This window comes from Mastigoproctus giganteus, chromosome 10 (assembly GCF_048544385.1).
Source record: "Mastigoproctus giganteus isolate SK-2022 chromosome 10, ASM4854438v1, whole genome shotgun sequence".
In the NCBI taxonomy this organism is placed as follows: domain Eukaryota; kingdom Metazoa; phylum Arthropoda; class Arachnida; order Uropygi; family Thelyphonidae; genus Mastigoproctus; species Mastigoproctus giganteus.
This window is the reverse complement of record NC_143584.1, coordinates 8798356-8822078: the sequence shown is the minus strand read 5'-3', so window position 1 is coordinate 8822078 and position 23723 is coordinate 8798356. Positions and strand designations below refer to the sequence as shown.

General features: G+C 38.1%; 1 protein-coding gene across 1 annotated transcript in view; it reads right to left on the bottom strand.

Annotated features, from left to right (window-relative positions):
- LOC150078672 (uncharacterized) overlaps nucleotides 1-23723 on the bottom strand; it is a 292422-nt gene that overhangs the window by 91555 nt on the left and 177144 nt on the right. Inside the window, exon 6 of the mRNA XM_090382317.1 lies at nucleotides 18125-18200. Within this exon, the coding sequence (XP_090238443.1) occupies nucleotides 18125-18200 (76 nt within the window). The remainder of the gene's footprint in view (nucleotides 1-18124; nucleotides 18201-23723) is intronic.

Here is a 23723-nt window from a genome sequence, read left to right as displayed (position 1 = left end):
ACGGTGATGGTAACTGCATAACAAGATCTTCAAGTTCCTGAATAGTATATTGATGACTAGGTGGAAGATAAATGGAAACCAATGTTAGAGTTATACCATTAACAACACGCGTGGCAACGGCTTCTAAGGATGTTTGTAATGGAATACGTCTGGCGGGGATGCTTGAGTCCACGAGTATCGCTACTCCTCCATGAGGGTTATTGGAGTCAGCCCTGTCTTGTCTGAATACAGTGTAATTTTTGATTGAAACTGAGACCAGAGATGTTAAATTAGTTTCTTGTAAGCACATTGCAAGAGGTTTATATTGATGAATTAATTCGTGTATATCATCTAAGTTACTGCGAAGACCTCTACAATTCCATTGGATAACATGTTCCATTATTTGGTTTTGTAAGAGGAAGATGAATCTGTCTGCTTTTTATGCGTGGGTTGTTTGAAACGGTCGGATTTAGATTTTTCTTTTTTGGGAAAATTAGGGCGTCCTGAATCATTTCTATCCTCCATATCTCCATCTGCATGCAATTCAAGAAAATCCTCTTGATTTGGCATATCATCAGTATCCATGCTTGTTGGTTGTTTCACCTCCACAGGATCTGATTTATGCAATTTTTCTGTAATTGTACTGTGGGTTACGTTTTGAGTTGGAACTGTGAGTGGCGTATTATTACTTTGGTCCACTAACTGTGATTCAGATGTAGGATGAGTTGTTAGTACTAATCGAGCCCAGTCAGCGATTGATTTGTTGGGAGAGACTGATACTTCTGTCTGACATGCTACTGATTTGAAACTATGGGTAGCCGAAGCGTAAGTGGTTTTTGGAATACTTAATTTCACTTGTTTTCTAGCTTCTTGAAATGATACTTTATTTTCAGTCTTGTATTTCTGTATTTTTTTTCCTAACTTCCAGAGATCGCAATCTTTGGAGTAAGCTGGGTGATTGCCCTTGCAATTGGGACACTGTGGGGTTTGAGCCTTGCATTCCGATTGAGTATGAGTTTTGCAACCGCAGTTTGGGCATGTTGCATCTCCACGGCATGCTGTCTGGGAGTGGCCAAATTTCTGACATTTGTAGCATCTCAGAGGGTTTGGGATAAAGGGCCGAACACGACAGTTTAAATAGCCTGCTTTCACTGAGGATGGTAGGTTCGGTGAACTAAAGGTTAAAATTATGCTACGTGTTGGGACTAAGGTGCCGTCTTTTCGTATCATAATTCTCTTGGCCTGAGTGACATTTTGATCCTTTAGTTCCTGGATTATTTCTTCCTCGGAAACGTTCAATAGGTCCCATTCACTGATCACTCCCTTGGAAGAATTCAGGGTGTTATGTGGAGTGACTTGAATTGGAATTCCACTTAAAGATGTAAGTTTTAACAGGAGGTCAGAGTGTCTCGGGTGAGAGGTCTCTATTAGCAAGTCACCGGACTGAAGACGTTTCACCATTTTTGGAGATGCTGCTGCATTTACAAGGCATCGCTGTATGATGAAAGGAGAGAGCTTGCTGATAGGTTGTGAAGATAGAGAATGAATAATCAGGAAAGCTGGAGATTCCTGCTTGTTTGCATCCTTTTTTTGTCTTTTCGACAATGAGAAGTCATGATCAGTTTCGTGGCTGTCATGTTGAGAGCTCTTTGGCTCTAATCGCGGGAAATCATGAGAGTCCATTTTTACTCCTTTTAGCCCTGGGAGAAGGTCTTTCTTCTCCCAGATTACCGGCCCCGCCACGTGGAGGCAGGAGCGGTGCCACCAGTGACCAAGCGGTTATTAAGGTTAGTAGAGTGTGAGTATTTAATATAAATACAAAAAAAGAAAGGTAGATTCCCTTTCTGGGTTCTTACGTAAGACTTTTTAAGTGAAGAACCACTTTAAGTGAACAAAACAGAAGAAAGTCGCACAACAAAAATAGAACTATATCACTTTCAAAGATCACTTTATGAGTCGCAGAGAAAAATCGCTTGTCACTATCGCTTGGCACTCGGGGCCAGAATCTGAGGCAGTGCACCCAGATTATGTGGAGCTAGCACAATGTTGAATAATTAGTTTGGTGTGACATAAGTACTGGGAGAACTAAAATGAGCATAAAAGTCTGCTATAGGCCAAATGATCGTGCAGAGTATAATGAACTAGACAGACAGGTAGGGTAGTCCAGTAGATCGGAATGTTTTATAATGGGAAACTTAAACTTTCCAGATATTGACTGGAACTTGTGGATTGGTCACTCACACACTCACACAGTACCAGAAATTTTCTGGATTTACCATATGACTTTTCTACAGCAAGACGTTATAGGCAACAAGAGAAAGCAGCACTCTTAATCAGATTATCAGAGGTAACGCTTCATGCGTTAAGAACATCCAGATAAAGGAACCACTGTATGGCAATGATCATAATATACTAATGTGGGATCTACTTAAAGATCTAACTACTGTCAAAAGTAAAGGGGAGAGATTTTTATTTTGTCAAAGCAATGACAGCAGTCTTCAGCAGTTTTTAAATTCTTTTCAGGGAGATCAAAGTGACAGTCAAAAGAACTGATGAACCTTGCAGAGAAGAAAAATAAGTGGGATGATTAAAAACTAGTAGGGGACTTGGAAAACTACAGTAAATACAAACTAGTCTGCAATCACGTAACTATGTGGTTTAGACAAGCTTAAGCAGATGAGAAGTACATGACTAAAAATGCAAAGAACAGTAGCAGAGAATTCTTTCCTTATATGAACACTTGAAGGAAAAGGAAGAATTAAAATACAGTCAGTCCTCGTATAGCACGATAGTTGTGTTCCTAGAAACCCTCGTGCAATGCAAAATCATGCAATATAAACAACAGGCCCTATGAGAAAAATAGGGTTAGGTGCCGGCCACCAAAGAATGAACACAAATTTGTAACCAAAATATTACCAAACACAATAAATAATCGTAATAAAATACGTAAGTATTTTATTACGACTATTACGTAAAAAAATATTGCTAATGCTTTTGCTTCTATCGTAAGCAAACTTGTTTTTTGTTTGATTTTCTATCCAAACAGTTGGATAGAAAATCAAACAAAAAAGAGCCGTTGCATCTCTTCCAATTCTTGGTGTCTTAATCTAATGGATTTTAATTACACTTTCAGTTGTTCCTGCTATGAAAGTTGTTTTTATTTTCTCTGAATTCTTTGTAATTCTCGACGTTGCCTCATTTAGGTCTGTAGCACGGGCAATATCACATGGTCTTTCATTTCGCTCAAAGCGTTTCACAGTTCCATATTTTTTCTCTATCGACAGTGGCGGACTGGCCATAAGCCTTACAGGGGAAACCCCGGTGGCCGGTGTGATTTTAGCCATAAACCATAGTATGAGACCACTATAAATTTTCCCAGGTAAGAATTTTTGACCCAGTCCGCCTCTGTTTATCGATATTACTTTTCTTTTTCTCTCTGAATCTGCAGTGTCTTCACCAGGACGCTTTCTTTTCACACCTTTTAATTAAGTATTTTACTCATTTTTAGGGAATAAAGCACAATTACAAAACGAAGAGGCATGCTTGATACACATAAACAAAGCTGCACGTGTGTAGCAACTGAATAAACAACACCATAAAGGCAGAGATACACTATTAACATCTCACATTTTACTAAAGCACATTTCTAGGGGTTACTACCATAAAACAATAAAAACAATTTCCAGTTGCGTTTCTGCTAGTGGAATCTGTTATAAACTGGTAGTAAACTCGATCTAATTGCATTTGCGATTATACCGATAGTTGGAATTGTGTTATTTTTTATGTTATTATGGTGAAATTTGTTTCCCCTTCACTGATATAAAACACATAAATACATTTTCAGAATTTTCTCTTCATTCCTATCATGTTGCGTTCAGTTGAGGTGATTCCGGGTTCGACTGCCATTTCTTGTAAACACAAAGGCAAATCGTGCATAAGTGAATTCGGTTCATGTTATATAAGATATCATTCCCCTATTTATAAATCGTGTATGATTGAATTTGTGTAACGTAAACACGTGTTATACAAGGACTGACTGTAGTCCACTAAATATGAATAGAATGACTACTGATGATCCTGTTCAGACTACTGAGGAACTAAATAAATATTTTGCATCTACATTCATCTGCAAAGAATATTTTTAGGGATGAGAATACCAAAAGTACACTTAATTAAACTAGGAGTTAAATAATTGAGTGAAAACTGAGAAGAAAGTAGATGAAACTAAGAGTAGTATATAAGGCATCTCAGAATGATGGCAAATACCCAATTATATTAAAGCAGCAGCAAAAGTGGTATGCAAACGTAAAGCTATAATTATAAGAGCATCCTTGGTTTCAGGGATGCATTTGAAATGTGCAAATGTCATTCCAATTCACAAATGTGGATTAAATGGTGAAGTGGGTACTTACAGACCTGTAAGTAAGACTTCCATTTTAGGGAAAATAATGGAGTCACTGGTTAAATAAGTAATGCAGCACTATTTAGATAGGAATGCAGTTATATTAAAATCACAGCACAGATGTTATGGGGTGATCTTGTTTGACCAAACTGGTTGGACTCTATAACAAAGTAACAAAACAGTTTGATACAAAAAAATAACACTGATCGGCAACTACTGCCTCGCTCCGCATCATGTGATAAGTTGTTGTTGCCTCAAATAAGTCTTCAACTCTGTTGCAGTAATCCTCGAAAACAGCTAAGTACTGGGTGATTTATTCTCAGTTAATGGTTGTTCTCTGTGAGATTCCTACTTTGTGTAGTAATTGTGTTGTGTAAGATTAACATGCTCTGTAATTGTGTAAATAGTCTGGATGACTTTTGTTACATATGTGGAGAAGTCACATTAGTTTCAAGTAAGTGTCCCTTAACTTGATCCATAAAAAAGGCCTACTTCTTGTACTTCGGGTGTAAAGTAGGTGACCAGGACAAGAACTGGGCTCCACAAATATGCTGCATTACCAGTTCATCAAAACCCAATGCATGGATGTATCAAAAGGGACATTTTATGCCTTTCACCAGTGCCCATGATATGGAGGAAGCCAACAAATCATGTCACAGACTTTTACTTCTGTATGGTGCTGCCTATAAGAAAAGGGATGACAATGAAGAAAAAGTGGATAGTGATGTACCCAAATGTACCATCTGCAATTCATCCCATGCCTCATGGTGAAGTACTACCCCTGAACACTCTGATGAACGTCAACTTGATATACACAAAGAAGTACGGCAGCTGTTTACATCACGGGATCCACCATTTTGTTCAAACCATTATCCTTCTACCACATAAGATCACATAAAGCAAGCTTAATGACCTCATCAGAAATCTCTAACTGCTTTAGAATAAGGCAGAGCTTTTGGCCTTAAGGCTACAACAGTAGAATCTCATTCTGTCTATATCATTCTGTGAATGTGACAACATTTCATACTCAAAATAGACTACGATAAACTATCAAACAGAAGGTGAACTCACTGTTTGTAAGTATGTTGATGGTCTAATTAATGGCAGCAATGAACATGAGGCACGTTCCCGAAGAATGGAGACTATTTATAGATGCTTCTAAGGTTCAATGGAAATATGCTGCCTTCAATACATCTTGCTTCCACAAAAAAAGAAACAAACATGGAGAACATCATCTTAGGTGTACACTATCAGAAGTAGGAATGGCAGATATGTGGTGATTTAAAGGTAATCACTATTTTATTAGGACTACAAAAGGGTTACACTATGTATTATTGCTTTTTCTGCAAGTGGGATAGTCGTGCCAAAAATATGCACTAAGAGGAAGAGGAGTTGGCATCAACAAAAATCATTTAACACCTGGAATGAAGAACATAACATTTGAACCTCTGGTAGATGCAAATCAAGTTTTGCTTCCACAACTCCACATCAAACTGGGGCTCATGAAAGTGAATAGTCCTTCATTCACATACTTGCAATGAAAATTTCCAAAACTTAGTAGAGAGAAGATTAAAGCAGGCATTTTCATTGGTCCACAAATAAGGCAACTTTTCAAAGATGAACAGTTTGAATGTGCCCTTAGTGATAGCGAGATATCAGCGTGGAAAGCCTTTCAAATTGTTTCGACTGGTTTTCTAGGAAATGTTAAAGCCAGCAACTACAGGCAGCTTGTGGAAGGTCTCATTACTTCTTACGAAACATTGGGGTGCAACATGTCATTGAAGCTGCATTTCTTGTCCTCATACCTGGATTTCTTCCCACCAAACTGTGGTGCCATCAGCGATAAACATGGTGAGCGCTTCCATCAAGACATTGCAGTGATGGAACAAAGATACAAAAGCAAATGGAGTGCCATCATGTTAGCCACTTATCATTGGATGCTGAAAAGGAATGCTCCTGAAGCTGAATACAAGCAAAAGGAGAAAAGGTCCAGTGTCTGATACAGGTAAAGACAGTATGTCAGTATGTCTTTACAACAGTAAAGGCAGTATGATACTCCAACTGGATCTAGATAAGTTGGGAAAATGGGCTAAGTGACGACTGAAGTTTAACACTGACAAATGCAAAGTACTGCAGACGGGTAGCAATAACCGAAGAAAAACGTACCAACTGTGTGGTACTACACTCAGGGAAGTGGAAAGTGAAAAAGACCTGGGGGTAATTGTGCAGTCAAATATGAAGTTCGCAGAGCAGTGCAGACAGGTTGCTAGGGCAGATCATGGAGTCTTGTCAATGATATATAGGAATTTTGCTAGCAGAGACAGGGAAGTGATTATCCCATTATACAAGGCAATGGCCAGGCCACACCTAGTACTGTGTATATGGAGGCCACATTTTAGGAAGAATGTAGAGTTGCTAGAACAAGTACAAAGAAGGGCAACAAGATTGGTGAGGGAAACAAAGGGGTGCTCTTACCAAGAAAGGCTTAAGTTCTGTAAACTGCAATGCCTGGAGAGTAGGCACCTATGAGGTCATCTGAATGAGGAGTATAAGGCCTTGAATGGGTTGAGCAAGCTGAATGCTGATGGGATTCTTCCTCTTGCTCACACTAAGAACCGGGGGGGGGGGGGACAGTCTCAAATTGAGGAAAGATAGTTGTAGAATAGATGTGCGAAAATTTGCCTTTAGCCAGCGGGTAGTTGATTGGTGGAACAGGCTTTCATCTTTTGTTGTGGAAGCTGATAGCCTAAATAAATTTAAGGCTGAACCGGACAGTCCCTTGGAATGAATGGAGGGGTGAAATGGGGATTTTTTTGGGGGTTCCATCAATAATATTTAGGAACTTTGCTGTATAAGCTTGCTTTCTTGCATCGTATGCCACTACTAATGCTAAAGGTATGTTCACAGCTACATCTTACTGCCATACAAACAAAAAATACCTTGTATAAATATAAAAAAAAACTACTTTTTTTTCAAAGACAACAGCCAATCTGCCAATTTAAGAACTATTTCTGTGTTTAGTACCTCAAAATCTATAAAGTAAACTTACTTTCATGCTAGTAACAAGATATGACCCAAAATTTGTTGTTCAGTGTTATCAATGGTCACTATGGTTCTTGGAATAATGTTATTAGTGAAGGTTCTCAGAGTTCAGTTCTGGGCTTCTCATATTTATAATATTTATTAATGATACTGATAAAGGCACATCAAGCTGACTGTCCATACTGATAAGGTTGGCAGGGTGGTCAATGACAGAAATCAGGGTATGATGCCGAAACAAGACCTAGAAACATTAGCCAGATGGACAAGAAGTGCCAATTGACGTTTTAACATTGGGAAATCCATGGGGAAATCCATCAATGATATTTAGGAACTTTTCCAGCAGGGACAAGGAGGTGATTATCAGACTGTATGAGGCAATAAGATAATCACATCTTCAATACTGCATACAGGTCTGGAAGCCAGCTCAGGATCAAGGGTCTGTAGTCACGAATGGTCATTAGTGTATTATCTCAAATAGAGAGCTTTATGGTAACTGAAAAAAAGTTTCTAGTAACCCAGCTTAGCCTAAAACTGAGGAACTAACGAAGCGTTGATTTTTGTTAGTTCCTCAGTTTTCAGTCTTTGCAGTTATGAACGACAATGGTGGGAGAAGAGACTCAGACTTCTTCCTGGAGAAGCAATTAAAGTCTTGAGGGAGAAGCAACTGGCAGGTGAGGGTTTGGTTTGGTTTTTTATGGCGCATTGGCAGCTAAGGCCATAATGCGCCAAGTCAAGTTTAAAGCGTTACTAAACAGAAAGAAAGTTTTTAATAAAAACAGGAAGGTTACCTCTAAGACCAAAGTTAGAGAGGTCTTTTAAAATTCTAAACCGCCAGGCTGTGTCGCACGCTTTTTTCAATATCAAATAAAACTGCTACAAAATGCTCGGATTTAATAAAAGCATCAAGAATGGACGTTTCCAATCGGATTAAATGATCCAGAGTGGATCTATTTCTTCGGAAGCTGCACTGAGTCCTGGAAAGCAGATCATTTGTTTCTAAATACCATACAAGGCGTGCATTAACCATTCTTTCCGGGACTTTGCACAAACAGCTTGTCAGAGCAATAGGACGATAGTTACTTGGATTGCTAGGATCTTTTCCTGGTTTTGGGAAAGCTAGGATGATAGCCCTTCGCCAGGAATCCAGAAAATGTTTGTGAATAAAAATTCTGTTAAACACAATTAAAAGGTGATCCTTAGATTGTGGTGAGAGGTGTTTTAACATTTCGTAGTGGATGTCACCAGGCCCCATAGCACTTGCATGTGTGAGAAAGAGTGCTGAATTTAATTCTTCCTGTGAAAAGGACTTGTTATACGATTCAAGCCCTTTTGAGTAGAAGTTCAGTGGGTTTTTCTCACTTTTCTTTTTCAGGGCCAAAAACTCTGCGGGAAAAGATGTTATTGCAAATGTTTCCCCTAGACTATTTGCAACTGCAGTTCGATCTACAATTGGACATCCGTTGTGCTCGAGGATCACTGAAGGGCATGGTGAATATTTTCCCTTCATTTTCCGGATCTTATCCCAGACTACTTTTGAGCTAGCAGTCTGAGTTATGGACGATGTAAAATGAATCCAAGATTTCCTTTGGCTCTGACGTCGTACATAACATGCTTTTGCACGTGCACGTTTGAATGATATTAAATTTTCAGTCATGGGATATTGGCGGAATATCCCCTAGGCTTTGTTTTGTGTTTTTTTTGCTGCCGTGCATTCTGAATTCCACCAAGGTTTGGGGAATAGTGGGAACCGGCTGGATGATTTTGGGATTGCAATTGCAGCTGCTTGGACAATAGTTTCAGTGACATGAATGACTGCTACATTGATTGGCTCCTGACTGACTGTACAGATATCAAGGTTTGCCAGATGTTGAAAGGCATTCCAGTCAGCCTGATCAATCTTCCACCGCGGTAAACTAAATGGCAGACACGGTCTTCCACTAGTTAGGGTGGTTATCACGGGGAAGTGATCGCTTCCATATGGATTTTCTTCTACCTCCCAAGTAAGTGAAGGGAGGAGAGAAGGGGAGCAGATAGAAAGATCAATGGCAGAAAATGTACGGGTAGGCATGTGGAAGAAGGTGTTTGTTCCCACATTTAAGAGGGAGAGGTCATTGTCAGTGAGCATATGCTCCATGACTCGTCCCCTTCCATTGATGTGAGCACTACCCCACAGAGTATTATGTCCATTGAAATCCCCAAGAATTAAACAAGGGGAAGGCAATTGCATGATAAGATCATCAAGGCCTTTCTGGGGGATATCAATCCCAGGTGGCAAATAGACAGAGCAGACAGTTAATAGGAATCCCATTGTAAGGCGAATTGCTACAGCCTCAATGCTAGTTGTAAGCTGTAAATGCTGAAATGGGATCTGGTTGCCGATGAGGATTGCGACTCCTCCGTGAGCAGGACCATCCAAAATTCTGTCCTTACGAATGATGGTAATGTTATGCATGGTGGGGTCATCATTTGCCTTTAAGTAAGTCTCCTGTATGCAAAAGCAAGCTGGTTTGTACTTTTGCAGGAGTGCCTTGATGTCATTAGTATTTTGCCGGAATCCACCACAGTTCCACTGTAGGAATTTAGCCATTATTTTGGCTTGGTGGGTCCATCAGGCGGCTTCCGAGGTGCTGAGGGCTTACCTTTTTCAGTTTTGGCTTTATACTTCAAGGGGGAAGTATGGACGCTGTCCAGTGTCCATTTCCTCCTCAGCAAAGAGCTCCAAAACTGAGTCTTCTTGTACCTCCTTCTGCTCGACATCCATGTTTTCCTGGGTATTAAGGGATGCTTCACCTTTCTTATTCTTTTCTTTTCCAGTTGCTTTTGTTACTTGCGGAGCATTAGGAGGTACCGATATAGGAGTGGCAGCTGATTGGTCCTTCTGTGCAGGTTTTTGGGAGCTTAAGAGATAACGTGTGATGGGAGTAAATGATTCTTTTGGAGGGATGGACATGTCCGTCTGAGTTCCAATGGAACACCTCCCTGCTATCTTCTGGGCGTAGGTAGGTTTGTTGATGTTTAGAGGTTTCACCACTTTCCTTGCCTCCTGGTATGATATGTTTAGCTCTGCCTTCAGCCGTTGAATTTCTTTTTCTTCTTTCCACCTCTGGCATGCTCGTGAATAGGCTGGATGTTCTCCCTCACAGTTAATGCAGGTGGGTTTTGTGGCTGAACATGCTGTTTTTTCGTGGTCCTTTGCACCACATCGAGCGCATGCAAGGACTCCGCGGCAGGCCATTTGAGAATGTCCATATTTCTGGCATTTAAAACACCGTAAAGGGTTTGGAACATATGGACGTACTGGACAGTTGATGTAGCCAGCTTTAATCTCATCAGGAGATTTGGGCAAGTTAAAAGTCAGGATAACGCTCCTGGTTTTAACAAGTTTCCCATCCCTACGCGCACTAATTCTCTTGAAGGCAATAACTCCCTGTGACTTCAATTCCAAGCAGATTTCCTCCTCGGTAACGTCAAGAAGGTCCCACTCTGAAATTACACCTCTCGATGAATTTAGTGTTCTGTGTGGTGTCACTGTTATGGGTACTCCTCCGATTGATGTTACTCTGAGTAGATGTTCAGACTGCCTGTCATTTTTTGTTTCAATCAAGAGGTCCCCAGAACGGAGCCTCTTAACTGACTTGGGTGAACCTGCTAACCCATCCAACCTTTTTTGTATAAAAAAGGGTGACATTTTACCAATCGGTGTTTCATTTGTGGAATGCATAATTAAGAACCTTGGGACAGGCCCTGATGGTGGTTCGGTTCACTGCCTCTTTGTAGCAATAATGCTATCTGCCTCTCCATCTCTGTTTTCAGATAGGGACCAGGTTGGGGCCCCTGAAGAAATATGTTTATCAGGATTCATGAAGTTTTGAAGTGGTCCAGTGCCTGGGATCCCCACCCACCACGGAGCCCAAAGGGACAGCCACTACCCGGCATGCAATAAATGCGCTCGGGAGTGGAACGCCAGGGCTACCCAGACCCCATACCCGCACCACCGCCAGCCTGAATCCTGTCCCTCGGACCATGAGGGTAGGGGCGTGGCATTGACACGGCTGACCCTCGCAGGCAAGCCTACTAGCCGATTGATCCTAGCCGGGCCTTCCAGGACCACCCGTCTTGTCGAAGCAGGGGCCAAAGTGGTGTATTGAAGCTGGGCCCCTCAACCACCAGGATCCCCCTTTCCGAATTTCCACGGGTCGCAGCGCACGGCAAACACGCCGGATTCCATTGATGTAAGCCTGGAACCTGGGCTGTGGGCGTTGGATCCCAGTGATGCTAGTCTGGAAGTCAAGCAGCGTCACTGGGAGGTCCCCTCACCACCTACAGGTGCCCACGTCGAGGGGGGCAGGTGAGGGCCGTGCAAGACTCCACACAGGTGCCTCCCCACCACCTCAACACTGGTTCTCTGAGTATCTCCTTGCCGGGGCAACTCCAGCTTTGAAAATTGTTAAAAAATGCTTATTGTTGCAAAATTTATAAATGACCTTTATAGAATTATTAACTTTTTGTCATTTAGCAACCTTTTTGTCACCAAAAGGAGTTACTTTGTATAAAGAAGCACGCTATCAAAGTGCAATAAAAAATTGGTTTTTTAATTTTAACACAAAAAGTAAATGATAGATTTCAATTGGAATAGTTTTCCTTTGATAAGCATCAAATAACGCATAGCTAATGTGATTTTTAAATTTTTAGCTCCATTAGCGACGGAAATAGAGGGGGGGGTGGACACGAAAATTACATTTTCCTGTATGGCACAGCCATTTTTAATTTTAAAAATATATTTTAAACCTATTTGTTGAGCTCTTTCCAATGGTGTATAATAAGCTATAGGTTGTTGACATTTTACTCCCCCCCCCCCCACACACACACATGTACATTTTACCCAACATATGGCGTTATGTTGGCCCACATGATGTACAAACCCATGCAAAATTTCAAGTCAATAGGTCGAGTGGTTTCAGAGATACAGTGCTGTGACAGACAGATAAACACGTGACATTATAAGGGTCCTTTGTTAGACTACGGACCATAAAAAAGAAGTGTAGTAGGTTTGTAAAAGGTGAAAGAATGTTAATATCCTAAAAGTTATGATGAATTAAGAAAATTATGGGCTGAATTGCTGAATTGAAAAGCAGAGGTAAGGGAGCTGTAAAGTAAAATGATAAAACAAAATAAAGTAAAATAAAAGGTGGTAGAGCTGTCATCAGATATATGTGGGCAAATTTAGTTATTAATCGAAAATAGAAATAGCAAAAATGCAAAATCTGATGTCAGCTGAAGTAAATATTGATACATGGTCAGGTATTTCATCAGGCAACTACACCTGACCATGTATCAAGAACTGAGTTTCTATACTTGTCCATAACTGTGGAAGAGGTGAAATAAAGCCAAAAAAGCAAAAAGAATAAAATTAGCACATACTCTTAAAGTATGGACAAGGTAGTCCCAACACAGTGTCAATGATATGAAAATTATTAATGTAAAAATAAGGACAAAGCAAAAATAAAAATAAATAAAATTTAATTAAGTGTTTTCAGAATGGGAAAAGAGGTTTTTGAACTGTATGTAGATTTTTAAATAAATTTGGAAAAATATATTGGTGTTGAAATTTTGTGGAAATTAGAGAAATTAAAATGTTTTTTTTTCTAAATAATTTTAATTCCTCTAATTTGCACAAAATTCCAACATCAATATATTCCTTCCAAATTTACTAAAATCGACATATAATTCAAAACCTTTTTTTCACACTCTGAAAACACTTAATTAAATTTTATTTTTGCTTTATCCTTATTTTTACCTTAATAATTTTCATATCATTGACACTGGTATAGACAAGGCAGTCCCTACTTTGGGACTGCCTTGTCCATACTGTATAAAAATTTGCTTTTTTTTTTTTTTTTGGCCTTTCACCTTTCTTCTAATACTATGGACAAGTATTAAAACGCAGTTCCTGATACATGGTCAGGTGTAGTCCCCTGATGAAAAACCTGACCATGTAACAATATTTACTTTAGCTGACATCAGATTCTGCATATTTGCCTTTTATCTAAATATGTCCCCCCCCCATATCTGATGACAGCTTTACCACTTTTAATTATACTTTACAGGTCACTCAAAGTTTATGATGAATTAAGAACATTATGGGCTGAATTACACAGTCTATGGGCTTTGTAATTCAGCCCATAATGTTCTTAATTCATAACTTTTAGGATATTAACATTCTTTCACCTTTTACATATCTACTATACTTCCTTTACTACTGGTCCTTAACCTTCTAGTTAATGGCACTTTGTGTAATTTTCGCCTCCATCTAGGCATACTTTATCTAATATATCTATTCATACATACTTTAATGCTACTTTGCACTTTTAGGTGCATCTGTCATACCTGACTTGTTAATTTTTCATAAACTGAAACCTTTTTCATCCACTGAAACTTTTATTTTAAAATTATATTTAATATATATTTTAAAATTGCATTTAATATATATATATAAAAATTTAATATATAATTGTGTTTAATATAAATGTAAATATTTAATGTAAAGTAAAAACATTTACATATTCTGTAAAACTGAATTGCTCTACTGATGCTCAAATATAATAAATATTCTTATTTTGGTCAAACATAAAATGAATATAGTTGCGCCCCGTGTCCACTGATTCAGTTACCCACAGTTATGCACAAAAAAAAAAAAAAAAAAAAAAAAATGAAAAAACGAAAAATCTTAACACTTATTACTCGCATGTCCAATATGATTCTCCCCTTTATTTTTTACAATGTTGCGTATAGCTTGGTCACCAACATTATAATGGTTCTTTAGAGATTTCACGGATGCACCATTTTCAAACTTTTAAATGAAAGCACAACTCTTGCATTTGCCCAAAAAAATAAATAAATAAAAAAGTTACTATAAAAAAAAAAAAAAAAAAAAAAATTCTGACATCCCTGACATAAAAGGACATCGCACCACAAAAGGACAAAATTTGTCCTTTTGTGGTGCGATGGAACACAACAATCGATGCTACGTGCTAAATCAAACTAAACATTGGTCTCTCTTTTTTTTTTTTTTTTTTTGTTTTGAGTGGTAGGTGTGGACAGTGGGGATTGCAAGATACACTGGTGTGCAAAACTTAAGGACCAACACTATTTCTAAAGGTTACAACCACAAAATATTTATGCAAGGTACTCTTTACTAATGAGAGTAGATTCAGTCTCAGCAGAGATTCTGGACGTCAGCTAATCTGGCAAGAGGCTGACACACGGTATCACCCCGCAAACATTACTGAAAGGGATCGATATGGTGGTCGAGGTGTTCTCGTCTGGGGAGGCGTTATCTTGGATGGACATACACAACTTAAGATACTGGAAGGCGGTACTGTAACTGGTGCACGCTACTGTACTGAAGTAATCCTTCCCCATGTGCGTCTGTTCAGAGGTGCCATTGGCTCCGAGTTCGTGTTTATGCATGATAACACCACACCCCATCAACACTGAAGCTGTTGAAATGCTTTTGGAAAGTGAGGACATTGTTTGTATGGATTGGCCTGTCTGTTCCACTGATCTAAATCCTGTCGAACACATATGGGATGCTCTGGGAAGATGTCTAACGGCACATCCACACGCACCAGAAAATGTTCACCAGCTGAAGATGGCACTGACAGAGGAATGTAGTAGTGATAGCATGTGATGCAAGAAAGCAAGTGTATGAGCTTATGCAGCATCAGCCAAAAAAAAAAAAAAAAAAAAACACACCATTCCCTCCAAATGCCTGTCCAGTTCCTCCTTAAATTTATTCAACCTATCAACTTCCACGACAGATGGAAGTTTGTTGCAGCAATTAACCACCCACTGGCTAAAGGCAAATTTCCGCACATCTATTCTACATCTGTCCTTTCTTAATTGGAATTTATGCCCCCTTAGGTTCGTAATCTGAACAAGTGGAAGGATCCCATCAGAATTCAGCATGCTCAACCCATTCACCTCAATGAGGTGTATAAGGCGAATTCACCATTTGCTTTATACACCTCAATCAGATAACCGCTCAGGTGCCTAGTCTCCAGCCACTGCAATTTGCAGAACTTAAGCCTCTCTTGGTAAAAGGATCCCTTCATTCCCCTCACACGCTCAAGCAAATCTACATCCTTCCTAAAATGAGGCCTCCAGACCTGTATGCCGTGCTCAAGGCGTGGTCTGATCAATGCCTTATACAGAGGGACAATCACCTCCTTTTCCCTGCTAGCAAAATTCTTATATATCATTGACAAAACCCATGACCTGCCCTGGCAGCCTGTCTGCATTGCTCAGAAAACTTCATATCTGATTGCACAATTACTCCCAGGTCTTTTTCATTTTCTACCACCTTAAGTGTAGTACCACACAGTTGGTACGTTTTTCTCTGGGGTTACTTCTACCCATATGCAGTACTTGGCATTTGTCAAGGTTAAACTTCAGTTGCCACTCCTTAGCCCATCTGCCCGAATTATCTAGATCCTGTTGCAGTAGCACACTGCCATTGCTGTCATTAACAACCCTGCCAACCTTTGTATCATCTGCAAACTTCGATATTAAGCCTGATATACCTTCATCAATATCATTGATAAATATACAAAACAGTGGCCCCAACACCGAACCCTGTGGGAATTCACTAATAACATTAGTCCACGAAGAGCAGCACCCATTGATTACCACCCTCTGTCTTCTCCCACTTAACCATCCTTTTATCCATTATAGCAACTTACCCTTAATACCATTCTGCTCCAATTTGTACAATAGTCTTCCATGCGCAACAGTGTCAAAAGCTTTCCTGAAATCCAAATATATGATATCAAAATTATTTTTTTGCATCCAGTTCCTTTGTAACCACATTATAATATCCTATCAAATTTGTCAGACAAGACTTTCCCTTAACAAACCCATGCTGTGTCTGAATTATTGTTGCAGTCTTGTCTAGATGATCCTGCAATGCATCTTTAACCAGTAACTCCATTATTTTACCCGGAACAGGAGTTAAACTAACTGGTCTGTAATTACTCGTGTACCCTTCGATCCCCTTTGTGAATTGGGAATACATTTGCACATATCCAGTCCATGGGAACCTCCCCTGAGTCCAAGGATGCTCTCATAATTATGGCTAAGGGTTTGCTTAGTTGCTTTGCCACCTCCTTTAATATAACTGGATAGATCTCATCCACCCCAGGTGCTTTTCTTATGTTTACCTTCAACAATTTCTCCTCCACTTTGCTCTCAGTTATTACAAAATCATTAAGCATCCTGCTACAAATTGATAACCTTCTGCCATTTTCAAACCTTAATAATTCCTCATGTGTGAATGTAGATGCAAAATACTCATTCAGTTTGTTTGCTATCTGAGCAGGATCATCAACAGTCGAACCATTGATGTCAAGTGGACCAATCAGATTCATCCCCTTTCATTTTAGAGTTTAAAGAAATCTTTGCTGTTTTTCTTAGCATCTTTTGCCAAGGATTTCTTGTAATCTTCCTTCGCCTGCCTAACCTCCTTTGTGACCTGATTACAGAGTAGCTTATATCTGCCATACGCTTGCAAGTCGCTTGATAATTTATAAGCATCCCATGCATTTTTCTTCTCTGTTACAAGTCTCATTAGTTCATTTGATAACCATTTAGGCCTAAACCTTGAACAATATTTCTTAATAGGTATGAAACTTTTAGTAGCATCCACGATTAATTCCTTGAACGCTTCCCACTTAGAATTCATTGTTGGTAACATCGTCAGTTGATCCCATTGTACAGAATTTAAAAACTTTCTGAGACCACTGTACTCACCTTTACAGAAGTAAAAACCCTTTCCTTTACCCCTGATGGTAAATGGACGATGTTACCACAAGAACTTATCAACAACATTGTTCTAAGCATGGACAGGCAGTGCAAAGCCTGCATTGACATTAGGGGTGGCCATATCTCCTACTGAGGACCACCTCTTTCCTTTGTTCCATCTTTGGCAGTGATGCATCTGTATCATGGCAGCTAGTGCTATGTTGCCATTTTTGAATAATGTCCCTCTGTACCGTTTTGTTGGAATTTTATGATTTCGGTTTTTTTTTTTTTTTTTTTTTTTTTTTTAAATTTGGAGTCTTGAAGTGTCCCAGTTAATCCAATCCTGGTAAATCGAGAGTCTGCTGTACTTTATTATTACCGTATTTAATGTTGGTAATGTCTTACTGTGTGTTTAATTTATCAATTAAACTTTTTTATACGTATGTAGGTACAAGAAAATCATGTTATATATGGGGTCAGCAGGTGTTCGCTTATATCCGCAGTTTCAGCCATCCATGGTAGGTCTTGGAACGTATCCCTCGTAGATATATGGATTTTACAGGAAAGTTAAAGTTAAGCTACATAAGACAGACTATTTGACAGCATGAATAGGTGAAATGGAAGGTGTTGTGTTTTTTTTTTTTTTTTTTGGCTGATGCTCTATAAGCTTGCTTTCTTGTATCATTTCCCACTCCTAATGCTAAGACACATAACATCTTTGTATATTAAGTATTGAAGAAAGAGAAACTAATAAATACTGACCCTGCTCAACAATACACATTAAGAGAAAATGGAAAAGCATCATACTAATATAAATATATAAAAATATTTTTCTAAAAGATATACAAATATCATGCAATAATAATAAAAATAAATAATAATAAAAAATGGATGATACAGTACTTTAAATATTCTGCCATTTGTGTAGTTTGGTCTTTGGCAATTTCTCCACGACTATTGTTATTACCTGCTGTAAAGCCTGCAAGGAAGGGGGAAAAAACATTCTTCTGAACTTCATACTTTAGGCAGCTTCAAAACCATAATTAAAAATGATGAGAAAATAATACAGTCTACTGGATGTAAAGCAATATCTCTCAAAAATTTACTAGCACTTCTTTCACAAGTGTTCAAAAAAAAAAAAAAAAAAAAATACACACACACACACACTGATTGATCACTGAATTATGACCACCTGCCTAATACTTCGTTGGTCCTCCTGCCTGGTCTCCAGCCAGGCAGGTGCCTGGCTGGAGACCAGGCACCTGCGCGGTAATCTGATTGAGGTGTATAAGGCCTTGAATGGGTTGAGCATGCTGAATTCTGATGGGATCCTTCCACTTGTTCAGATTACGAACCTAAGGGGGCACAAATTCAAATTAAGAAAGGACAAATGTAGAAGACATATGCGAAAATTTGCCTTTAGCCAGCGGGTGGTTAATTGGTGGAACAAACTTCCATCTGTTGTTGTGGAGGTTGATAGGTTGAATAAATTTAAGGAGGAACTGGACAGGCATTTGGAGGGAATGGTGCGATTTTTTTTTTTTTGGCTGATGGTGCATAAGCTCATACACTTGCTTTCTTGCATCACATGCCACTACTGCACTCTCATACTTTGGTAAATGGGTCGCATTCAGTTTTCATAGGGGTGGTCATAATTCAGTGATCATTCAGTGTATATCAAGCTATCAGATCTGCTAGTTTCAGCATTGCTTTGTCATTAATATTGTAAAAACAAAATAGATATGCTGAAAAGAAAAATTCATTTTATATGCACAGTTCAAGCACTGTGCATAAAAAAAAATGATAGCTTTCTGAAGAGTTTATTATTTGTTATTACTTTAACAATGAATAATGTTTAACAAAATATATAAACAATGAATGATTGCTATTTGTTTATTTTTTTATATTGCTGAAGGTCAGCAAAATGCATGTTTTATTTCGAGTTTTATTAAAATACAAGCAGAAAAAGTAAAGCATATTACAAAAATAATGATTGGATACTATATTGTGAGATAGGTGTTGCAATTTATTTTATGAAACCACAGATCTGTGAAACGTGTCATATCAATTTTTATTAATCAGGAGGAAGTGCCCACATGATGCAAGGTGACCAAGCTTTTGCTGTACCAGAAAAAAATTGAAATGTGCGAAATTCAAATGCATTCAGAAAAATTTCTGCATTTCTCTTCACCTGTATAAAAAAACATTCATATGGCCTCCAATTTCGCCAAGACACTACTCGCTTCAATTACATAATGGAGGCAACTTATTCTAAATATTAACAACTTTCTGGCTAAAGAAAATTTTAATATTAGTATTAAAATGCCATAATGATGTAAGCAGCATTCTACCAAACAAACTTATTATGCATCTGCAAAAAAAAAAAATAATAATAATAATAATAAAAAAATAAAATAACCAGCCCATCTCTCACTGTCTAATGGTCAGTTATTCTTAGAAGTTAAAATAAATACACTGTTACACCATGTGAATATGTTTTAATATCTTCCTTTGGAAGGGGTGAGAGGACACAGAAGAATATGGGAGCATAACTAAATACCATCAGAGCAGATGAATTTTCAGTCTTTTTCCAAAGCTGTAAGAATGCTGTAACAAGCATATTCAGACCATTGGGGATTATTTTGAGGGAGACAAGTATGAAAATAATTTCATTATCCATATTTTTCTATCACTGCATAAAAAGATATACTATTTCCATTAAGAGATAACTACCAATTAATATACTCTTAAACTGATAAGAATGTCCTCATAATGTCCTTGGGCATTCTGATCATTGAGAGGAGTAGTGCATATGATAAAAAGACTGGCAGAAGTTTTGGAATGTGATGCTGTTAACAAAGGTAATAATCATGGTGTAAAAGTGTATTAATATCATCCTTCCTCGTTTTGAATTCTGTCCCCTCATGTGCATAATCCAGGCAAGCAGGAGGAATTCCATCAGCATCAAGCCAATCAAAACCTTAAATACCTCAATCGGATCACCTCGCAGGTGCCTAGTCACCAGATGCTGCAATTTGTGGAAATGAAGCTTTTCTTGGTAAGAGCAAACCTTCCAATCTCGTTACCCTTCTCTGTATCCATTACAACAGTTGTACTATTAATGTTAAGCCAGCGCAATTTTCAAATTTAATGAAATTAAATTTGAAATTTCTGCCAGATTAACAAATCTTTATTTTTAAAAAAAGGCTTAAATTATTAAATTTATTTATTTCTACATAAAAAATTTCCTGAAAATCTGTTCACCGGGCACTAAGCTGTTTCGTGTGGACAGATGAACATGGCAAAGATAATGGGTACTATTATACATTTGAGAGCATGACTGAAAGGATATTCAAGTCCTATAAATGACAGAAGTTATATGGGTTTACATTATAGGAAAATTCACAAAAGACAACCAGATCTTAATAACTTAACAAGTTTGGCTGTTCTTATTTCTTATGGCTCTACAGCTTTTAACCTCTGGATCACCCTATTCTTCCTAAAGAAACTTAAGCCTGTGGTAGTGATGCAGAACCTGTCATGTGCCTCTCAAAAATATTGATCCTGTGCTAAACACTAGTTGAAGATCAGAATCAAACCTTTTCTACCAACCATTTCATTGGTTTCTGAAGTGATTTTTTACAGTTTTTACAGAGGAATCATGTACATGGACCTGAGCATGATAATTCACTGAAGTGCCATAGCATCATTTTTGCAACTATTTTTCCTAACTAATGGTGCAGGACCTGACTGGTGCCAATGCTACTAAGAATCAAATTAAGTGTTTGTTACCAGTTCAAAGTTAATTGTTGTTACTCTTCTTCAGTTTTATAAATATTTAGTCTTACATGAGTAAGATACATATCTTGCACAATGACTTCAGTAGGTCATCCACAGTAAGCGTGACCACTGTTTTAAGTGGTAGATGACTCTCAACTGGTACAATACCACCACTTTGTTTACTGGTGGGTCAAAGTGGTGAAACCCATGTTTAGTCTCCAGGGTGAAGCTCCGGCAACCTCCCCTATATCATCCATCACACAGTATTAGTGTGATGGATGTAAAGGCCATATGGTGCAAGGAAGCCTAAGGCTTATTGCTGCACAAGCAACAAAAAAACAAATTAAAAAAAGAGAAAATAAAAAAAAAGTAGTATAATAATAATAAAAAAATTAAATAAAATGAATAACAATAAAAAAAAAGGAAATAGACAACCTATGCATTTCCCTCCTCTCATAATAGGTAACTATCCAGCTGATCTTTCTTTGAATTTTCCGAAACTGTCAGCCTCTACAACCCATACAGATAATTTATCTCAGTAATTTATAACTCACTGGCTAAAATAAAACTTCCTGCAATCCAGTCTAAACAATCCCCCACCCCTTGTAAGTAAGTTGAGTTTATGGTCCCTAGTTCTAGAATCATTTTAAATCGTGAAAATTCCACCCTCAATAATTTTACTTTTGCCGCTTAGAGCCTTAAACACCTCAATCATTTCCCCAGGGGCTCACATCTGGTGAGTATGGGCTTGGCTTACCCAGGGTCCTAAGCTGGATATCATCATTCTTCCCTTTCTTGGTGATTCCTTTCTACTTCTCTCTCTCTCTCTCTCTCTCTCTCTCTCTCTCTCTCTCTCTCTCTCTCTCTCTCTCTCTCTCTCTCTCTCTCTCTCTCTCTCTCTCTGTACAGCATAAGCCTCAGGCTTCCTCGTACCATATGGCTAATAATAATAATCAAGTATCCAAGCTGTGCAACCCACAGTTAATATAAGAAACGGAATTCCTGGGGAACTCAACTTCTTACATCACCCCAATCTGAAGAATAACCATTTATCACAACCCCTCTTCCTCATGTCCTGAAGCCATCCTGCTAACCATCTAAGGGTTTCCCCCGTGATTCCAACCTATTCCACATTATAAAGTATTTGCCCATGTACGACTGAGTCAAATGCTCAGTCTAAATAAACAATGAAATCTAAATAAACAATGTCAAAATTATTCCCTAAATCTAGCTCGTAAGTGACCCTGTCAAAATAGCTAATCAGATTTGTTAAACATGACTTTCCCTTTTCAACCATGCTGCATATCCTTCAGAATTCCATTTCTATCTAAATGATCCTGAATTCCACCTTTGATCACTGTTTCCATGATTCTCCCTACTACTGAAGTTAGAGTGACCGGTTGGTAATTTCCCACTACACCATTAGAACTGCCTTTATGTATTGGACATACATTGGCACTTTTCGAATCCAATGGAATCTCTCCTGAGTCCAGTGATGCTCTCATAATTGGGTTCGATGGTTCAATGCACTCACTTGCCACCTCTCTTAAAATTATAGAGAATATGCCATCCACCCCAGGAGCCTTACTGGCCTGTACGCTTGAAAGTTTTTCCATTTAATAATCATGTGAAATTTCAATATCATTAATTACATATTTTTCAACTCCACTCCCATAATTTCTCATTGACAAAGGGTTTTTTCTTCTGTAAATATCGATGCAAAGTAACTGTTGAGGTTTTTTTTTTTTTTTTTTTTATGTGAACCCCAAACACGAGAGGTATTAGAACCTATAGTACTTAGTACCGTGCTTGGGTTAAAAAAGCATGGGTTGAAGGAGAAGTATGGGGGGGGAGATACCGGAAACTTTGCTCTAGAGACAAAACATGGGTTTCACCACTTCAAGCCTCCAATAAGCAAAGTGGTGGTATTTCACCGGTTGATGAAAGTCATCTACCACCTAATAAAATGTTGAGTTCATCTGCAACATCACCAAGAGCAGCGGTTCCCAACCGGTGGTTTGCAAAAGTGTTCCAGAGGGTTCACACTAAAAATTCTATAATGGTATCTGCTTAAATCTGCATAGGTATATTATTGTAAACTACAAAATATAACTAATAATAAACAATAAAGTAAAATCAAATTAAATAAAAAGTAAAGAATTGCCAAAGAAAGAAACCACATTTCCCACAATTCCTTATAATTAGTATATTATCTTACAGTATATCACATTAAATAAATATGTTATCCATACTAATTTTTTTTTTTGATTCTCAAGGACCACTGTTATGTACAGGTACTTGTTTTTTTAGAACCTATAGTACTTAGTACCATGCATGGGTTGAAGATTGAAAAAAGACACTTGTTGACACTGGACTTCTGTTGATTGTAATTTTCAAGAAATACATAAGATTGATTGATTGATTTTGATTTTACTGGCACAAAAACGACTATGGTTATACAGCTCCAAGAAAAGATTAAAATATCAACAAAGATAAATTCTGGTAACCTTTAAAAAGGTTACCTCGTCAAACTGTTATTTATATATATATATATATATATATATATATATAAAGCAGCAGAAGTTTAAAAGTAAATTATCCAATTTAGATATGTGTGTATATATTAATAGCTTCTAAAAACTTATCAGACACATGGTTGTCTGATAAAATCTGACTGAGTGTATAAGGCCCAGTTGGATGAGTAAAAAGGTAAAATAATATA